Raw genomic sequence first — 18,123 nt, 5'->3', positions numbered from 1 at the left:
TATTTTCCTGCTGAATTGTTCACAGCTAAATAGAACAAAGTGATAATTGTTCAGGACACCACAATCTTTTACATATTTTGAGGTAACAGAGGATACAAGCTGTGCCACGAAGGATCTTAGGTTACTTAATCTTGACAGAAAATTCAACGATACATCCTAGTCCCCACAAAATTACAGCCATAGTAAACCAACACATCTCACCTTCCAAGTGAAAACCAATCCTTGAAATGCTGAAGAGAAGAAAACCATTAAGAAGCTGAACTGCCATGTACGGTAGGAAGGACATGAAAAGCAATAGCTAAAGATGGTGACAAGTAGTGTTTAGTTGATTATGATTCAGCTGCAATTTCTACAGCAGTGATGCTGAAAACAGAATTTTTCTCACGTTCATTCTCAAGCTGACTGTAGTTTCCCTTCTCCTTGAAAAGTTGGATAAGGTGATGCTTGCAGTAGAGTTTTCCCTCATGTGCAATGTAGTTAGATGGGCTTATTGTACAACCTCCATGGGTACACTTAAAACAGCTCCTGTGGTATGGAGTCCCATTCACCGTAACCTGTAAGAATGTCAAAGACCACTCTTCAGAAAATGCTAGTCATTTTTAAGAGGATGGTCCTCTGATTCTATGACCGAAGTCTCCGGCTCTTACCTTCTCGATCGGATAGACAGTCTTGTCGCAGCCTACACATTTTTCTCTGGTGCCAGCAAACAAATTCGAAACTTTGCTGGCGTTCTATGAGACACATCAAGTTCAGGGTACTTAATTAATGGATAGCAATTGAATAAAATAAATAGCATGAAACAACATACTTTCATTTCCAATCTTGAGATTACCTCATTATCAATAGGTTTTTCTGGTTTCACAATCTTCGGCGTTCCTGACAGAAATTATTTATAGAAAGTGACAGGGCAAATTGAATTTAAGTTAGAATATTTTAACTAGCTATTGCTGATATTAAGAAGATTTGAAGCGTGTAAATTTTGATAATGGCTTGATTGTGCTTTTACCTTCAAAACTCTTGTCTAGACTACCAGTTCTCTTGAAGAGTTGGTCATAGTGAGGTCTGCAGTACAGAACCCCTTCAAAAGAACAGTAGTTGCTTAGCTGCAAGACATAAAACAGAATGTCAACGAGTGCTCATCAAGAAATTTAATGAGTAATTAATTGGCTTTGAGGACCAGCAATTCAACATGCCTTTTCCATGACAACAGAAATTGGAAAACATTTTCAAAAGAAACAAGAAAATGGAAGATATTCTCAGAAATCCAAACTTAGATCTAGCCAGAAAAGATGTTGCTAGCTGCATGTATCACATAAAAAAAAAAAGTTTTAACAAGCATTGAAATCTTGAGAATTTGGAACTAGATTGATACAAAGAAGAGTATTGTTGGATCTGATCAGAAGGAAACTTGATGGAAAAGGTAGTTTTGGAAAACAATATGAAAAAGACAATTCTGAAAAGAAGAATGTTTTCCTGAGACATCACAGTTCAAAGAAGATGCATAAAACATGGTCAAAAACAAAATGATCATGAAGATTAAACATGAAAAAAGATTTTAAGTTACCTTGAGGGTACCCCTGCAATGGTGGCATCTAAAGCAGGCCTTATGAAAAACCCTGTTATCAGCAGTTAACTTATCGACAAGATACACAGTCTTGTCACAAGCCATACATTTTTGTTGAGTTCCTGCAAAGGCTGCCATATCCTTGTTCTCCCTTGAAGAAGAAGAAGAAGAGCAAAATGGGGAGCTAGAAACCTAAACACTTGTGTACCAGTTGTGATATTTCTCGTCCGTTTTCTGTCTTTGGCTCGATTATTATAGCGTGGACAAGGAAGCGTAGCTGATGATTTCGAAGGAGATTAAAAGCAATCAAAGGGTTGCAGTGAATTGCGGGTGACATGAAAGCAAATTTGTACATGATTGATAGGAATGGTCTGGCCACTTAGCTATCATTTGTCCGATTTCTAAGCAATTTCTTATCAGATGTAATCATTCTATCTTCCTTCTTTACTCTTGGGAGGTCCAGTTCTAGCTTTTAGCTCCAAGATTTATTAAAGATCTCATCTCATGTATTTTAGTTTTAGAAAGAATCCTCATGTTTTGATTTTGATTGCTACATCTAGTTTGTGTTTGGTTAACGCGAATAGAAACGAGAGAAATGTGTTTGAATTCATATTTTAAGATGAATTTCTATCCTTTTAAAACACGAGACGAGTGGAATATGTTGCTTTTATTTCCGGCATCTCAAGATAGCAATAGGAATCCTAGAAATTACAACATACATGATAAATAACAACAGGATGGTAGAAGTTGGTTAATGAGGCAATTTAATGTCGGAGAAAAAGAAGAAGCTATTATTCGATATAAAGATGATTTACTAGGTAGACCGAAACAGAACAGGATGAGTTAATCCTTTCACAAAGGTGGTGGGTCTAAAACTAGAATATCATCATGAAGCTGGTAGCTGGGCGCCTTCTTACTTTCTTCTTCGTTTTCATATTTTAAGGATTGTTTGATTACTTTTTCCATGAGTTATAATTAGTGATTCAGTAGATGGATAATATTTTTAATATTAGGCATCAATCGAAGTTTTTTTTGATGATGCTGCATATAACTAGTGACCACTGAGCACCTGGATTCATGTAAAATTGTCTGCGGCCACCCTCCAGCATAATTAATGATAAGACTTTTCAATAAAATCTGAGCATTGTTGGAAAACGTAGTATATCATCTAGTGCACTCTCAGGTCATCTGTTTACATCTTCACGTCTGCATTTATATATTATAATATGGCCAAACGACATCTTTATGTCAGCGGGAGGCATTTTACCTGGAGGTGCTTTTCTATAGTTGAGTTCAGTTGTGACATGACACCTTGTTTGGATGTCCTGTCGCTTGGAATGTTCTTAAATCAAAAAAATACTTGATTCTTCTCAGACAACAGTGGGCGTTTGGCCTTTTGGTATGATTCTCGCTTTGGGTGCGAGAGGTCTCGAGTTCGATTCTCGGAACGCCCCCATTAAATGAGATCCATCTCGGTTAACGAAGAAGATACAATAATTGACTCTGGCATTTTTTTTTTCTAATTTTTTTTATACGAATAGATTAATGATAATTAAGCCATGCAAAAACGTAAGGCGGGGTATTAATTGCCATGTGTAGCATGAAAGCGCACAACCAATTTTCTGCTCCACTTCAAGAGGGAATAGCGGCAAAAAATTATGGCAGCCAAGTTGATAAAAACATTCATGATAAATACTACGCATTGGGATTTTGGTCTAGAAGTATAATTCTTGCTTTGCCTGCGAGCTAAGATTACAGTGGAATATTTTAGCCACCGAAAGCTGACGCTAAACTAACATGGAAATATCGCATGGTCCTGCTATCTTGTTTTCGCAACAAAACTCTTCCCAGTGAATTGATGAGTATACATCTTCACAGGGTGCTGCAATCAGGACGACCAAGTTAGGATCTTATCTGTGTCCAGTCTCATTCATCTGGTAAAATAAGAGCCGTTTAGTTGTGGCATTAGCACAAAGAACAACCACATTAGAGAACGAAAACACTGCAGTGGATCATGGTAAATGTATATGTTACCCATGTTATCAAGGTTTCTCTTGAATACCTCTCTAGGTGAGGATGGCTTACTTAAGGCCCGACTCCTGGTTTTGATGTCCAGAAATTAGTTCGAAGATACCCACATTAAAAGATCAAAAAAGAAAAAAAAAACACCACCACAAAAACTCAACGTCCGACGTGCAGGCTTTGCATCCCTCGCTAGCATCAACAAAAACTCTAATCAATGAGAGACTCCATTCAACTTCATATAGTAGCATATCATAGTGAAGCCTTAATCTAAGCAAGCAAAAGAATAGTTAGAAGACAAATGAAAAACATATACAGAGGGTGCGAGAGTTCCCGAGTTCAATTCTTGGAATGCCCCAAAACTCAGAAAATTGGCATTTGATCTGGTGGTATGATCCTGGCTTTTGATGTAAGAGTTCCTGAGTTACATTCTTTTAATGCCCCCAGTTTAATACATATTTTTAAATCACCAACCAACATATTATTTTTCAGGTTTATTTTATAATAATTGCCAATTATTACCTAGCTCCAACTTGTAGCTGCCCTTGTTTTATTACAATCAGCACATGATAAATATCACTAGCTGGGCATTTGGTCTAGTGGTATCATTCTCGCTTTGGGTGCGAGAGGTCCCGGGTAACATATGATTTTCTTCATCATTCTATAGAATGCATATGATTTTCCATCTTCTATAATAACATTTTTAACGTAACATGCTGAGTAGAATATCCAGCCAGGGGTCAAACGAAGAAAACTACGATATAACATTTTTATATTCAGACATATTAGCTATGCCAAATTGAAAAATAGATTAGCAGATGCTTATACCAAGTTGGACAGGCTAGAAAGATTCCTGTATCAAGCATGATAAATTAAATAATGTATCCATTATTATTAACACAAGTAGACATAAGTACCAATTAATCAAATGTAATAAATAACTTTGGATGTCATTTGTGTTGGGTATGCGACCAAAGTCCAAACCTACAAAGAAAGTTAGGCCTTCTAAAAATAAGCAAACAAACCTGAGCCTTATCCGCAAGCTGAACGACGAGGCGACCAACAGGAAGCGGAGACTCGTAATTGAAACTGTAATTAATGCATTCAGTTCGCATGTACCGAGACAAAACACGGCCGTCAGCGGTGAGTCCAGCGATGGCGACACCGATATGGTCATCGACCTTAAAAATCTTCTTCTGGTGAGAGGAGAGTTCGGAGTTGGCTTTGTTAACGCATGCAAGAACCACGTGAGTCTTAGATCGGAGTCCAATCGCCGCTGATCCTTGCTTCACTGCCTCCATCGCGTACTCTACCTGGAACAATCGACCCGCAGGACTCCATGTGGTAACGTCCGTGTCGTATTGATTCCTGAACATTTTTTCAAGCTTTCACTCTCTTATCTTCGATTTGATGTGATGATGTCTAGTTTTCTTGGTGTGAGAGTATATAGGAGGGTTCTTTTTTCTTTCGGACAAGTCAGCAAGCAATGAGTTGAGGGTGAGCTGAGTCGATGAATCGAGGCAGGTTTCTTGCCGCGTTCTGATGAGCTCGAGGTTTTGACCCTGAAACGAAAAGGTGGATATCTGGAATTGGAGGCCCAGTATGAGTCCAGTGTGAGTATAAGAACGACTGGGCTATATGGAAAATGGGCCGATGGGGCTGGCCAGATCCGCAACCAGCTTATTTCTTCAATCCAAGATGAATTGCCTGGGCCCTAAATCCCATAAGAGATGATAAATATTTCACCTCTAAATTTAATGGGATGAATTCCATCGTGATGAAATCGAATCAGATCAATATAATGAATAAAAATATTGTTGGGTATGCGACCAAAGTCCCACATTGGTTAGAAATGGGGAGGATCAAGGGTATATAAGGATGAACAAATATCTTCATTAGTATGAGGCCTTTTGGGTATAACCCAAGAGCAAATCCATGAGAGCTTAGGCCCAAAGTGGACAATATCGTATCAATGTGGAGATAAGTGGTGTCCATAATCCTTACAATTTGCATGCAAGTCGCTTTAAAAACTGCAAGAATAAAAGAGACCAGAAGCTGATGACCCGCTGTATAGAATTCACTTTAAATAGCAGGGCCTTCATGGATAAAATATTTGAGAAACAGGCAAACTTCAGCAACTAGGGTGCGAGAGGTCCCGAGTTAAATTCTCGGAATGCCCCTTTTGGCTCACTAAAATCTGCCAATCAATATGCATTTTTTTTTTATTCCTTAGCAGACGACAATTTGAAATATTTCAGCAAAGGAAACTAACCTCAACCCACTGTGGTCAGCTGCAAATCCTGGTATATGTTTTCTGACAAGCACAAGCCTATTCCCAATGAATTATGAGTGAATATATGACTACGGTGCTCAAATCAAGATAAGCAAGCAAGGAAAATACCTGTGTCTAGCCTCGTTCATCAAGAAAAGAAGAGCCATTTACTTACCCTGCTAGGAAGTTTTAATATTAAGAATAACCTACCAAAGACAACCAAATTGGGGAAGAAAAGCACCCCAACACCAACACCCTAAAATGCACACACATACATGCATGTGCATTCATTTTTTACAGCTTAACACAAAAGAAAGTTCTGCCTTTTCTTAGCATGGCATTTTCTGATCACCTTTCCACCAAACTCGCCAGTCATCTCATCCCTACCCCAAATTAAATTATGCTGCTAAGCATCCTAGATTCCTAGTATTAGAAAAACTCATAAAGCATAAACTATCTAATTGAAACTTCATTCCATTCGTACAGACTCAACACAAGCCGTGTAGCATCAGATTTCAAATGGAATGTACCTTGTGTAAGACTCAATGATAGAGTTACCATCTGTATACTTGAAAAAAGAACCTGCAAACAGTAAGCTACATGGTTTGCAAAGTCCGATTGATCATTGCATCATCTGATGATTGCCTTTGGAATGCATAATGAGCATGGCCAACTAGATGGTTTCCCCCTTAATCTAATTATATCATCACGAAATCCTTCTGCAAGATTCTGCTACATATAGATTTCAGACGCAGAGTTTACCAAGATGTTGAAATATTTGCACGCGAGGACCTCAAAATGTTATGAAGTCTGAATATAGTGAAGCCATGCCAACATCCTTTGGGTAAAAATATAATGCGTCCTTTCTGAGAAACCAGCGCAGGCACAAGGAAATGGAGAAGACTCGAAGACTCAAAAGTTGGAGTGAATTTGGGTCATCTGAGATTCTAAGGCAGTCAATATATTTATCATTAATGAAATCAACATAGATGGACACTTATATATTAATCCTAGCCTTTGATTGTTCCAATTAGGAGTAAAGACAAGAAAAAGGTCTGGTCTAAAGAAGCCAACACAACATAAAATCTAAGAGGTTGAGAATGTGGCTTGAAGTGATTACATAAATACAGATCTCAACAAACATAAATGCATTTTTAAGTTTTTCACCCCATCCTAACTAAAAACTCACCAAAGCACAACAGGAAATGTTTAAAGATTCAACCAATATAATGTTTCTAATTGACCCTCAAGTAAAAGGAGCTGGAGATAAAAGATGTTAATTAGAATTTACATATAGACATCAAGTGGGCATTTGGTCTAGTGGTATGATTCTTGCTTTGGGTGCAAGAGGTCCCGAGTTCGATTCTCGGAATGCCCCAAATCTGCCATTTTTATCAATTTGATCGTTTCCAGATGACAACCACAATTTTAATATTCTGAGCGAAATATCCACCCAGAAAGATGCGATATAAGATTCTGATATATTCCAAAATATTAATTTCTGACAAGATTCCATGGCAAATAATTTTTTTTTTTTAAAGTAAACACTAGAGATTGAAAACAAGGTGGAGAACAAACTAAAGAGATTCCTGCATCAAGCATTCTAAATTCAAACATTCAGTACTATTACCCTCTGTATACACAAGTGCCAATTGATCCAAAGAGTGAAAAATAAAGTTATTCACTGTTTACCAGGGAAATGACATAATAAACTTCATTAAAATCCATGAGACCAACACAAGAAAAGAATTCACTTCAAATTTATCAGAAACTTAATGCAAAGAAAATTAGAAAGTAAACCTCAGCAATCGGGCATTTGGTCCAGTGTTATGATTCTCGTTTAGGTGCGAGAGGTCCCAAGTTCAATTCTCGGAATTGCTCCTTCACATGTATAAGGTTCTGATATCTTGAATGTGGCATCTTGTGATCAGCTTTCCACCACACTCGCCATTCATCCCTTCCCCGCCTATTTTTTGCTATACTTTCAAGCTATGCTGCATCCTCACATCATAACTTCTCATGAATGGCGTACTACAGCAAGAAACTTCATTGATAAGTACTCAACTCTTATCACTGAACATAATTATGACATATTGCCTAACATTAAACTTCATTCATAGAATCAACTCCAGTCAATCAGCACAACTAAGCCTAATTTAACTGTAGACTAAAACAAAAATAATTCCCAGTTCTGTGCCTTCTAGAGTCCTGACTTGGTAAATATGTAATATTTTCAGACAAGGATCTCAAAATATTATGACAATGAATATCACATTTTAGTTGATTTGCATTATAATTGAAAAATATTCCAGAATAGAGATCATATTGTAACTAACATTTTGACAGAGAATGCAGCAAGAGGTGCTGAAGCAAAGAAGATAAATTGTGAAGCACACATCCTCTGCAGGAATATTATCTTCCCCCAGAGCAACTAAACAGAAATATATTTCAAATACTCAAATTTGGTGCCTACTAATGTCATTTGTGGCATTTTATTCATTTGTCACAATGAAAATAAACATATACATGTGTGTCTGTGCATTTATACACACATATTGACATATAAACATCCCTGCTTTTGTCTCTAGCAATTGGGGAAAAGAAAAGGAATCCACTCTAGAGCATTTCTATTCAGTTTTTTGCATTCCATCCACTAGAGGCATGGAAATAAGAACTGCCAAAAGGCCTGACAATAGAAAATGTTTGATCCACTGGAGTGGCTACAACTCACTTTAAAATTATCAGGAGCAATAGGAGAAGACATTAATTAACATTTAAATAAAATACACATCAAGAAACGGGCATTTGGTCTAGTGGTATGATTCTCGCTTTGGGTGCGAGAGGTCCCGAGTTCGATTCTCGGAATGCCCCAAAACTTTTTCAGTCAGATTTGAAGGATTCAGTTTCTTATAATTTTTTATTTCCATATTTTTATTATTTATTTTTTGGGGGTAGGTTTCTCATATTATTGCTAAAAAAATTGGACCTAGCCCTATGATCTAGTCAAAGTCAACTTCAATACAACATGACACTGTCAGAATACACATACAATATGAGGGCCTCTCAGATAAGATCCTACATCATGGAAATTGATAAGCAAATAATAGTTGGTTGTGAAATCAAGACAAGAAATCTAGAAATGTGCTTGTGTCATAAGCAATCAAACAAAACCATGTATGGTATACCTCAACTCTGCCAAATGTATGAAAACATTTTGAGAGCAAGTTCTAGTACTCAACCAACAGGTAAAGAGCCAAACTTGGACAATAGAAACATGCAATTGTTTGGACATTCTTTACATAGCAGTGATGTGAATTTGTCTACCGTATTGAGAAGAACACCTCATCAGAATATGACTGGTCTATTTCTTCTTAGAACCTTTTAATAACACCAGAAAAGAACATCTGGTCAAGGACTGCAGCAGGCAACACCAAATAAAGGAGATAAAATTTTGAAGGATATAAGCTGCAAAGTTAAATCAGATAAATCAAAAGGGAAATTAAATTCTTACAGCAGGTAAGATTTGACTAGAAAGAGCCAAAAGGCACCATTGAACTAGTATATTAATTGACCACCGCTCAACTCAAAACTCTCACTTCAGCCGGAATCTTTCCTAAGAACATTTTTTATCAATAGATTGAGAAGAATAAGCAGCATGCTTCATTTTATGGGTGGACAGAACAACATTAAAACCTGAAAACAGATTGCCATCTAGAGTCCAATCTTCACTCCGGGTTCCCAACTGCAAGCGCAATAAAGAACCAGTAGAACTAAACAAAATATCAGTGGTTCTTTTCCCATTTGCACCATAGAAACTTTGATCCTTTGGAGAGAAATGTACTATTTATTAACTAAAATAAAGGCACTAGACTTGAAACTTATTTACTAAAAGAAAGGCATTAGACTTGAAACTAAAATGATTACTCTTTCCACTCTTTTTGCTAGAAAGGAGGTCATAAGACCAATAAGAAGACTGTCACACCTCAAAGTGTCATGGCTAATTGACCTTCCAGCGGAAAACTATGCTGTATACCTTCAACTTACGGTTATAGAAGCATTAAGACAGATTGCCATGATAAACACCACCAGCTGGGCATTTGGTCTAGTGGTATGATTCTCGCTTTGGGTGCGAGAGGTCCCGAGTTCGATTCTCGGAATGCCCCATTTTTCACTCTAGCCATAATGTTTGGTTTTCTCTCTTCTACATGACAGCTTTAGCGTGTAGAGCAGAATTGTCAGCCTAAGGTCAAACTGAAAAACTATGATATTGAAATTTTGATATTCAGATATGTTAGTCTTTCAACAAGATTCTGTGCCACGGTATTGGAAATAAATAAGCCAGCAGAGTTAACAAGGAGGGAAAGTTACAAATATGCCTGCATCAAGCGTGATGAACTAATTGTTTACTATCTCTAAACAAGTTTCAACTTATTGATGGCCTTGTGGATTCACGAATTTAATGATTCATGTAAATTTTAGGTTCCCAGAAAGTTGAAAATTCATATAGTTTTAGTTCTCTTGCAGTTCCAAACATTTAAGCCAAGAAACTAAAGTCAACTCTAACAGTAAAACATACTACATTAAAGAAAATTCAGATACGTTTCTTTTTTGGTAAGATTAATTACCAATAAGCTGATCAATAAATAAGCAGACTTCGCTGAAATCAAGGTATGAAAGAAAGGCTCACACCTGTCTCTGGCTTCAGCCGTTGGAAAAAGTCATTTACCTGAACCTGCCAAATAGTGTACGCATCAATTTGATGCAACAGATTCAGTATCTCAATTGACATGACAAAAATAAGAGAACAGAAACATACCCAAAGCTAATTTTAATGCAAGAGCTGATGCTAGAGCATGAGAAAGATTTTAAAAGTCAACTTGTATAGCAACAAATCAAAAGGTTCGGTCTGTTCGGCATAGCATTGTAGTGATCAGCTTTCTGCCAAATGTACAGTCAGCTCAGTCCTGCCACGTATCTAAAATGGTAGGATATATAATGTCAGAGCAGCTCATAATCGATATTCATGCCTTCAACACATTTATCAACATAAGCCTTCCTGTTTCTGCAACATTTTACTCAATGCAGTAGAGCCTGTCAATGTTCAGAAGGAAAAGAAAATTTTATGAAGAACCTTCAGTGATACAAATCATGGTTAAGAAACTCAGGAATACATCTGATTAGGTTGGTGAATATGAAAACATTTAGTTAGACAATTCAAAGTGAATGAGACAAATTCTCAGGGTGTAAAGCAACCAAATCCAGCATAGAATGGCCATTTTCCTGTTTCAGAAATTCAATGACCATTTAGGTTTTGCTTTCCCAGATCAAAAAGGGCATTTGGTCTCGTGGTATGATTCTCACTTTGGGTGCGAGAGGTCCCGAGTATGATTCTCAGGATGCCCTGTTAGAATATTGCTATTCATGAGAGATTGCAATCAGTTCTTTTTTTTCTTTTTTTGCCCAAACTTTATAGAATATTTAGAGAATCACAGAGAATTAAACCCCAACTCAACCCACAAGGAATAAATAAATGGAGTTGACTTCTGAGATGAGAATGCAAGATGGAACCGAAGACATCATGTTACAGCAGAATATTCATGGTCCAGTCACAACATCATGTTAGAAAAGAAGCTCCACAGCAAACAGTTTGATGGGTAAATGATTGCAGAAAAATAACAACACTGACAAATATCTGATTTACTATACGTCGCCAAAAAGTGACTAGGAATGGACTGCACAGATAACAAATATGTACTGAATACTACCTTGAAACAACAAGATTTAAGTTTAAGCTTCGTAAATGAAAATATTCTGCAGCCTGATTAGGTGCAAGAGGCCCTCAATTTTGTCCACCCTTGCTGCCAAAGCACAGACAGTGGTGAAGTATATGGAATTCACGAAGCATGCCCGTAAACTTAATAGTTTTACTGGCCCTAATTGGATGTTCTATTACAAAGTAATGCTCGGGTACGATTTGCAACACAGTCATCAGTCATAAAGTAAGACAAATCACAATATCCAGTGCATGAAATATAAAACAAAACAACAACTATACGATCTCCATTGCATACAGCCACAACATGAGGCAAAAAAAAAAAAACAAAACACGGAAATAAAGGGTACAAGAATATGCAACCAGACATCTAGTCCAATATTATAACTCTTGAAATCCAACAAAACAGGATTATATTAATGGCTTATACAGAATAGAATCTCACACCAAATAAAAGGAAAAGCCTAACAAAACTAAAAAAAAGAGTGCTGCAACGACACTTGGCAAAAGCTGCAACCCAGAAGTTTTCACAAAACAAAACAGCCACCAACACATAAAATCCACATAACTAACAAAAATAACCAGAACCCACAAATTATCACTACAAGTTTTCACTTCTAATACCTTTAATTTGTCAACTCAATTATACTCTACATTCGGGAAGAGAGTAGATGGTTAGTGATTACAATACAGGCACACATAGCCCGAAAACGTTCCACGGGGGATGTCTCTGCTGATGCTCCATTCGAGTGCCAGGAAAACAGTGGGAAAGGAAGAGAAAATGAAGACAGGATTTTCGAAGTGGTTTTCCCTACACTTTTCTCAGTTTTCTAGGCAAACAAACAGACCATGATAAGTGTGCATTTGACTGAGGTCAAAACTCGAAAAAGCCAAAAGATAAGACAGTTGTTGGTTTGTAATTTGGTTGGTTGGTTTTATTACGGGAAACGACATCAAGTCCTCAGGTGTTTTTCATGCATTTATGTCTGCTTCAGATTTTACAGTTCAAGGTTATGTAATTGTACTTGGATTATTATTTAATCAGGGTTGTCGCCTTAATAGCAGTGGCCCCCAGACATCAACGCCTATGCTGAGCTACTTTAATATAGGTTTCTAAAGCAAACTAGGAGCGTGGGGACGGAGATTAGATGACTTGTATTTTAAAATAATTTTTATTTAAAAATATATTTAAATACTTTTTATTTTTAATATATTAAAATAATTTAAAAATATATGTATCTATATCATCACAGAACTCACGAACTAGAGCATAGTTGAAGCAAATTTTAATTTTTTTAAAAAATAATTTTTTAATGTTTTTTTTAAAATAATTTTTTAAAAATAATTTTTTAAATTTTTTTATGTTTGTTTATTATAAAAAAATTAATCAATAAAAAATATTTTTTAGTTAAAAAAGATTTGGTTGAGTTTTCAAAAAAAAAATTTCTTTTTATTCTGGACAGAAAATATTTTGCTAAAATAGTAAAAAAATTAAAAATATCATATTATTCGTTAATTATATTAAATTTATTCCTCAAACTTTTTATTATTATATATTTTATTTTGATTTTTTTTCAATTTTATTCATTAAAATTTAATTTAATTTAATTTGTATATTATCTTTAGTCATTATTTTTATGATTTTTAATTATCTTTTTCTTATTATTTTTTTAATTAAAATTTTTTATTTATTAAATTTAATCTGATTGTTACTTATTTTATTTTAAATAATTTATGAAATTATTATTATTATTTTAGTTTCATCATCTTTTAATTTTTTTATTTATTAGATTTAATCTCCATTATTTTTATTGTTATTTATTTTATTTGTAAATTTTTTTTTTATTATTTTAATAAATTTAAAAAAATATTAATAAATTATTTTTTAATTTATTTTTCATAACATAACCAAATACTAAAAATTATTTTTAAATTTTTTTATAATATTATCAAATATTAAAAAATAATTTATTTTTAAAGAATTGATTTTTAAAAAAACAACTTAAAAAAAAAAACCACCTTTTCAACAACAAACAACAGAGGTTAGTGTTCTTTAATTTTCTCCCTTCTTTTTAGATAGGATCCATGTGTCCACCTGAGAGACTTGTAATTTTCTAGTCTCTTGCGGTCCCACTGGCTAACTAAAATGTTATTTCTTTCACACCAGGGCATAGATTTGTTATTTGTGCCACGCTTTTTACAACGATACCTTCAACTGGAACTAGGGCATAGGTGTTAGAGATTGGTCCACAACCAAAAAATGGTCTAGACCACAGGTGTACCATGCATGCACAGCAACTATTCCACAGGAACGTAACCTTCAGCTTGAGGCTTAATTCTACCGAGTACCAGCCTCTCAAAGAAGTACAAAACAGCAAATACAGGCAAAAACCATTATTCATTCAAAATCACCGTGTCGCAAGTTTGCATTAGGAAATCACACTAATTAATTAATCTTTGTTCATAAAAATCAAACCAATACGCAACCAAACATTACTAGTGTGTCAATCACACTTGGACGTGAACTCAAATGATACATACATTAACTAGAGCCCACATGAGAAAATAAAAGACAATGGTCAGACATCGATAACCCAGTTAGACACAGCTGACGAACTTTAACTAGCAACTCAAAATCGTGGCTGCGAAAGCTGAAAAGTACAGGAACTGGTGCTCAATTCTTTGATTTTGAATGTTTTACAAGCCAGTCAATAACTGTATCGATGTTGGTTGAGTTCTTGCATGAGATCATGTAGCAGCATTCTTCTCTGTCGGTGATGGACTTAAGCCCCCTGCACAGAATAACATAATTCTTAGCATAAAATGCTCTGAAACCTGATAATACAAAATTGTTTTACAGCCTCCTGCATGCATCTTAAGATATCTAGTGAACTTACATTTGTTCCATAAAATCTTCCTTAGACAAGGATCCTGGTTTGTCAATCTTATTTCCCAGTACTAACAAAGGGATACCACTCAGTGACGGTTTACTCAAAAGATCATGAAGCTCACTTTTCGAGACAGATAAATTATCATAATCAGCAGCATCCACGACATATCTGCATGAAAAACCAAAGAAAAACAAATAATATATAATTCATTAAGCTGGTTTACCAGACAGTGGATAGTAAAAGAAATCTTAATCCATAAACAAATTTTTGCTGCGTGCGACAACATGAAGAGTCACTTATTTAACTAGTTTCAGCACCCTCATGACAAAAATGGTACATTGTTCTCCTCATGCTTAGCTTTGAAATACAAAGGTGCATATGCAACAGAGAGTGGGATAAACATAAACCATAATGCATATGCAACAGAGAGTGCAAATGCAACTCTTCTATTAAGGGCACTGCATAAATAGGATCTTCTACATCCAAAGTCTCTTGCAATGACACTATAAAAGCACTTCAACTGAAATCACAGAAAAACATCCCCAGCAATTACTATGAGAGATTAATATCCCTAAAAGACTGGCTAACACATGGTTTTTTCACAAAGAGGGAAAAAAAGAATAAAACAAAAGACAAAACATCATCTGTAATTATTAATAAGCAATGACCATGTTTAAAACTAATATAATGAGAGTCTTCCAAGTTCAAAGACAGTGTTATGAGAATATTAAGCAGTGTGAGACATACACAATGGCCGAAACTGCTCGACAATATCTCTCCCACATACTGCGGAATCGTGGTTGACCTCCAAGATCCCACAACTTTATTGTGACATTGCCTTTTGTAACCTTCCTCATATTAAATCCAACCTGATGATGAAAGAGGTGATTTGAATGTCAATAGGATTAATGTGATAGAGATGTAAAAAGAATTACAGGCAGAATGAAAACTTCTTAGGCAAACTTTTCTGCATAATGGAATAACAATTTGTGAGATAATGGCGTACCGTTGGGATCATGTCTTCGCTATATCCACCAGTCTAGAATCACCAGCCAGAAACAAAAATACAGCCATCAGCATCCAAACCAAAGGAGGAGAGAAACATATAAAATATAGATCATGCCTCTCACAAGAACTCTTACTTACCGCAATAACATTTACAAGAGAAGTCTTCCCAGCATTCTGAAGTCCTATTAGAGACAGCTCCATTTCTTGCTTGAAAAAGAGACTACAACCATTAAATAAAAATAATTAGAAAGAAAGATTCAATTATGTGTAAAAGTCTTTACAGGTTAGATAGCAAAAGAAAAGATGAACAGCATGGATGACTGATCATTTCAACCCAAACAGGCTCACAATTTAAAATGAGAAGCTCCCAATCCAAGAGTGAAAATTCGTGTCAACCATCTCAATAGTGCAGACAAGGACACTCAAATACAAACAAACAGTCTACCCTAATGCATAGGCTTCCCAGAAGCTAACTTTTCACACATAGATATCTGCAAAGCCCATCCAAAAAGAATAAGGAGTGAAGAGGCCAGTGGTAACAAGGTTTAATGATCTCACAGAATATGTTTTTCACAGCAAAGGCTACAAAATAAATGACTTTCAAAAGGCAGGGTACACTACTTGAGAATCAAAATCTCTTTGATTATTTTAAAAACCAGCAAACTGTTCAATACAAATTGAACCTGTTCCACTCGTTGCGGAAAGTTGAAAGAAGAACAAACAAGACTCAAACGTAGAGACAAAAACAGAGTTGAACCAACAAGACATTGTATGATAGAGCTGCCGGCGTACTACCGAGCACCGTGTTTCCCTTTTTCACACTGCTTATGAAACATCATGTATAGAATTCAGTGCAACCAAAGCATTACAGCTTCAAATTGTCAAATAAATTTGAAGGAAAACGTTGGCTGATACAGCCATGCGCTTCCATCAAAAAGTGATGCTGCTCCAGTTCAAAAATTCACGGTATCAAGTTCACGGAGCTTTAAAGAGGTTAAACTGACGAATTCCATGCTCGAAATAACCAATTAAAACTAATTCCATGCTTTGAAAATCAAGTATTACATCTAAAGCATCCTATGATTCATATAACCAAACAGCCATTGAACAGTCAACCAAATAATATCACCTACCAATAAACTCTTAAAACAAATTCCACGTGCTCCCTTCAAATACCTTAACCAAGAATTTCAAATTTCACATAAATTCCCTATTAGATTCCCAGTTAAGTTATATAAAACAATAATCTGAGCTTTTTCATTAATGGGTTAATTTGACACTAAAACTATCAACTAAAATCAAAACTCAAATAGCAATTTAAACCAATTTCAGCCCTAAATCTCCAATTATCAATCTTTATAACTAAACCAAGCAACAAAAGAAAAGAAAAGTCCCAAACTTTCTCGACATCCAAACAGAAACACAGGGATGAAAAGGTTACCTTCGTATCCAATTGAGAAAAGCTTCCCATAATCCCATCTTTTTCAGTCAAGAATTTGAAAAATTAGGGTTTGGAATTGAAGCTGGAAAAGGAAGGGACAAAAAAATAAGGATTCGTAATTGGTTGATACAAAGACAAAATAAAGGGACGGGTGGTATGCTTTAGCTGTTTTTTTCTTTCTTTAATTGTTATTTATTTTTCCTTTCAATGATTGAAATCCAATTCCCTCCCTATTTCTTTTAAAAATCGAAACGCCAGATGATAACAATCTTTCCACGCGCTATGAGACAGAGTGGTGGATCTCGACCAATTAAGTTGTGTTTGTACGGTGTGAGGATCTAAATGGTGAAGTATATGCACGCGCTTGAGGTGAAATGGAGAGAGACGGTCTGCCATGTATTCATACCGAATACGTTTACGTAGTGGAGGAGCGCAAAGGATTTTGCTTTTTATCCACGCGATATGAAAGAGATTGGTTTGGACCAATCATGGAGGTTGGTGGCCAATGAGCGAGTGACAGTCACTTCTTGGTTTCAATAAAAAAAGATCACATGTTCAATTTGAAAATAATTATATCTCGCGGTTAAATTCAATTATCTCTATTTTTTAATACTATCAGATAACCATGGATAAATTGATAGGACTGGCAGTGTATCTATCTTAATATGAATCCATGTATAATTAAACAAATCTAGTATATATTTTTTATAACACAGGTTGAATCAATTAACAATAATTAAAAGAGTTTACGTTGTTGATTATGCATCACCTCATAAAATATTATTTATTATAAAAAATAATTTTTTTAATCTTGTTTCTTTTTGATATTTTATTCTACACAGGTTGAACCTCATAAAATATTATTTATTATAAAAAATAATTTTTTTAATCTATTTTCTTTTTGATATTACGTTGTTTCTTTTTTTATAACACAGGTTGAATCAATTAACAATAATTAAAAGAGTTTACGTTGTTGATTATGCATCACCTCATAAAATATTATTTATTATAAAAAATAATTTTTTTAATCTTGTTTCTTTTTGATATTTTATTCTACACAGGTTGAACCTCGTAAAATATTATTTATTATAAAAAATAATTTTTTTAATCTATTTTCTTTTTGATATTATTTCTTTTTTTATAACACAGGCT

General features: G+C 35.2%; 3 protein-coding genes, 1 long non-coding RNA gene and 3 other non-coding genes across 13 annotated transcripts; 3 read left to right on the top strand and 4 right to left on the bottom strand.

The window, feature by feature from the left end:
- Nucleotides 1–39: 39 nt before the first annotated feature.
- LOC105109190 (LIM domain-containing protein WLIM1-like) lies at nt 40–1,985 on the bottom strand. The gene is made up of 5 exons (XM_011003814.1): nt 1,565–1,985; nt 1,007–1,103; nt 833–876; nt 648–731; nt 40–554 (listed from the first exon to the last, which is right to left on the bottom strand). The coding sequence occupies exons 1-5, from the start codon at nt 1,700–1,702 to the stop codon at nt 330–332; spliced, it is 588 nt and encodes a 195-aa protein (XP_011002116.1). The 5' UTR covers nt 1,703–1,985; the 3' UTR covers nt 40–329.
- Nucleotides 1,986–4,536: 2,551 nt separating this feature from the next.
- On the bottom strand, nt 4,537–5,138 carry LOC105111365 (proteasome subunit alpha type-1-B-like). The gene has a single exon (XM_011006695.1). The coding sequence runs from the start codon at nt 4,960–4,962 to the stop codon at nt 4,537–4,539; it is 426 nt and encodes a 141-aa protein (XP_011004997.1). The 5' UTR covers nt 4,963–5,138.
- Nucleotides 5,139–7,164: 2,026 nt separating this feature from the next.
- TRNAP-UGG (transfer RNA proline (anticodon UGG)) lies at nt 7,165–7,236 on the top strand. Its single transcript has one exon. It is a non-coding gene; the product is annotated as a tRNA-Pro (tRNA).
- Nucleotides 7,237–7,431: 195 nt separating this feature from the next.
- Nucleotides 7,432–12,563, bottom strand: LOC105109173 (uncharacterized). 6 transcript variants are annotated; one of them, XR_839185.1, is made up of 5 exons: nt 12,256–12,563; nt 10,675–10,949; nt 10,548–10,590; nt 9,044–9,236; nt 7,432–7,889 (listed from the first exon to the last, which is right to left on the bottom strand). It is a non-coding gene; the product is annotated as an uncharacterized LOC105109173 (long non-coding RNA). The 6 variants fall into 6 exon arrangements; XR_839190.1 differs by having other exon boundaries at nt 9,183–9,236; XR_839184.1 differs by lacking the exon at nt 7,432–7,889 and adding an exon at nt 11,624–11,716 and having other exon boundaries at nt 8,320–9,236.
- On the top strand, nt 8,658–8,729 carry TRNAP-UGG (transfer RNA proline (anticodon UGG)). Its single transcript has one exon. It is a non-coding gene; the product is annotated as a tRNA-Pro (tRNA).
- TRNAP-UGG (transfer RNA proline (anticodon UGG)) lies at nt 9,950–10,021 on the top strand. Its single transcript has one exon. It is a non-coding gene; the product is annotated as a tRNA-Pro (tRNA).
- Nucleotides 12,564–14,010: 1,447 nt separating the features above from the next.
- On the bottom strand, nt 14,011–17,162 carry LOC105109157 (ADP-ribosylation factor-like protein 8A). Of its 2 annotated transcripts, XM_011003776.1 has the most exons (7): nt 16,972–17,162; nt 16,288–16,473; nt 15,669–15,750; nt 15,529–15,561; nt 15,270–15,391; nt 14,529–14,690; nt 14,011–14,423 (listed from the first exon to the last, which is right to left on the bottom strand). In XM_011003776.1, the coding sequence occupies exons 2-7, from the start codon at nt 16,296–16,298 to the stop codon at nt 14,306–14,308; spliced, it is 528 nt and encodes a 175-aa protein (XP_011002078.1). In that variant the 5' UTR covers nt 16,299–16,473; nt 16,972–17,162; the 3' UTR covers nt 14,011–14,305. The 2 variants fall into 2 exon arrangements, with proteins under 2 accessions (XP_011002078.1, XP_011002072.1); XM_011003770.1 differs by lacking the exon at nt 16,288–16,473 and having other exon boundaries at nt 16,972–17,159.
- Between the last annotated feature and the right edge of the window lie 961 nt (nt 17,163–18,123).

The sequence above is a fragment of the Populus euphratica genome, unplaced genomic scaffold, assembly GCF_000495115.2.
Source record: "Populus euphratica unplaced genomic scaffold, PopEup_1.0 scaffold3.1, whole genome shotgun sequence".
Classification (NCBI taxonomy): Eukaryota; Viridiplantae; Streptophyta; class Magnoliopsida; order Malpighiales; family Salicaceae; genus Populus; species Populus euphratica.
This window is presented reverse-complemented; position numbering and strand designations above follow the sequence as displayed.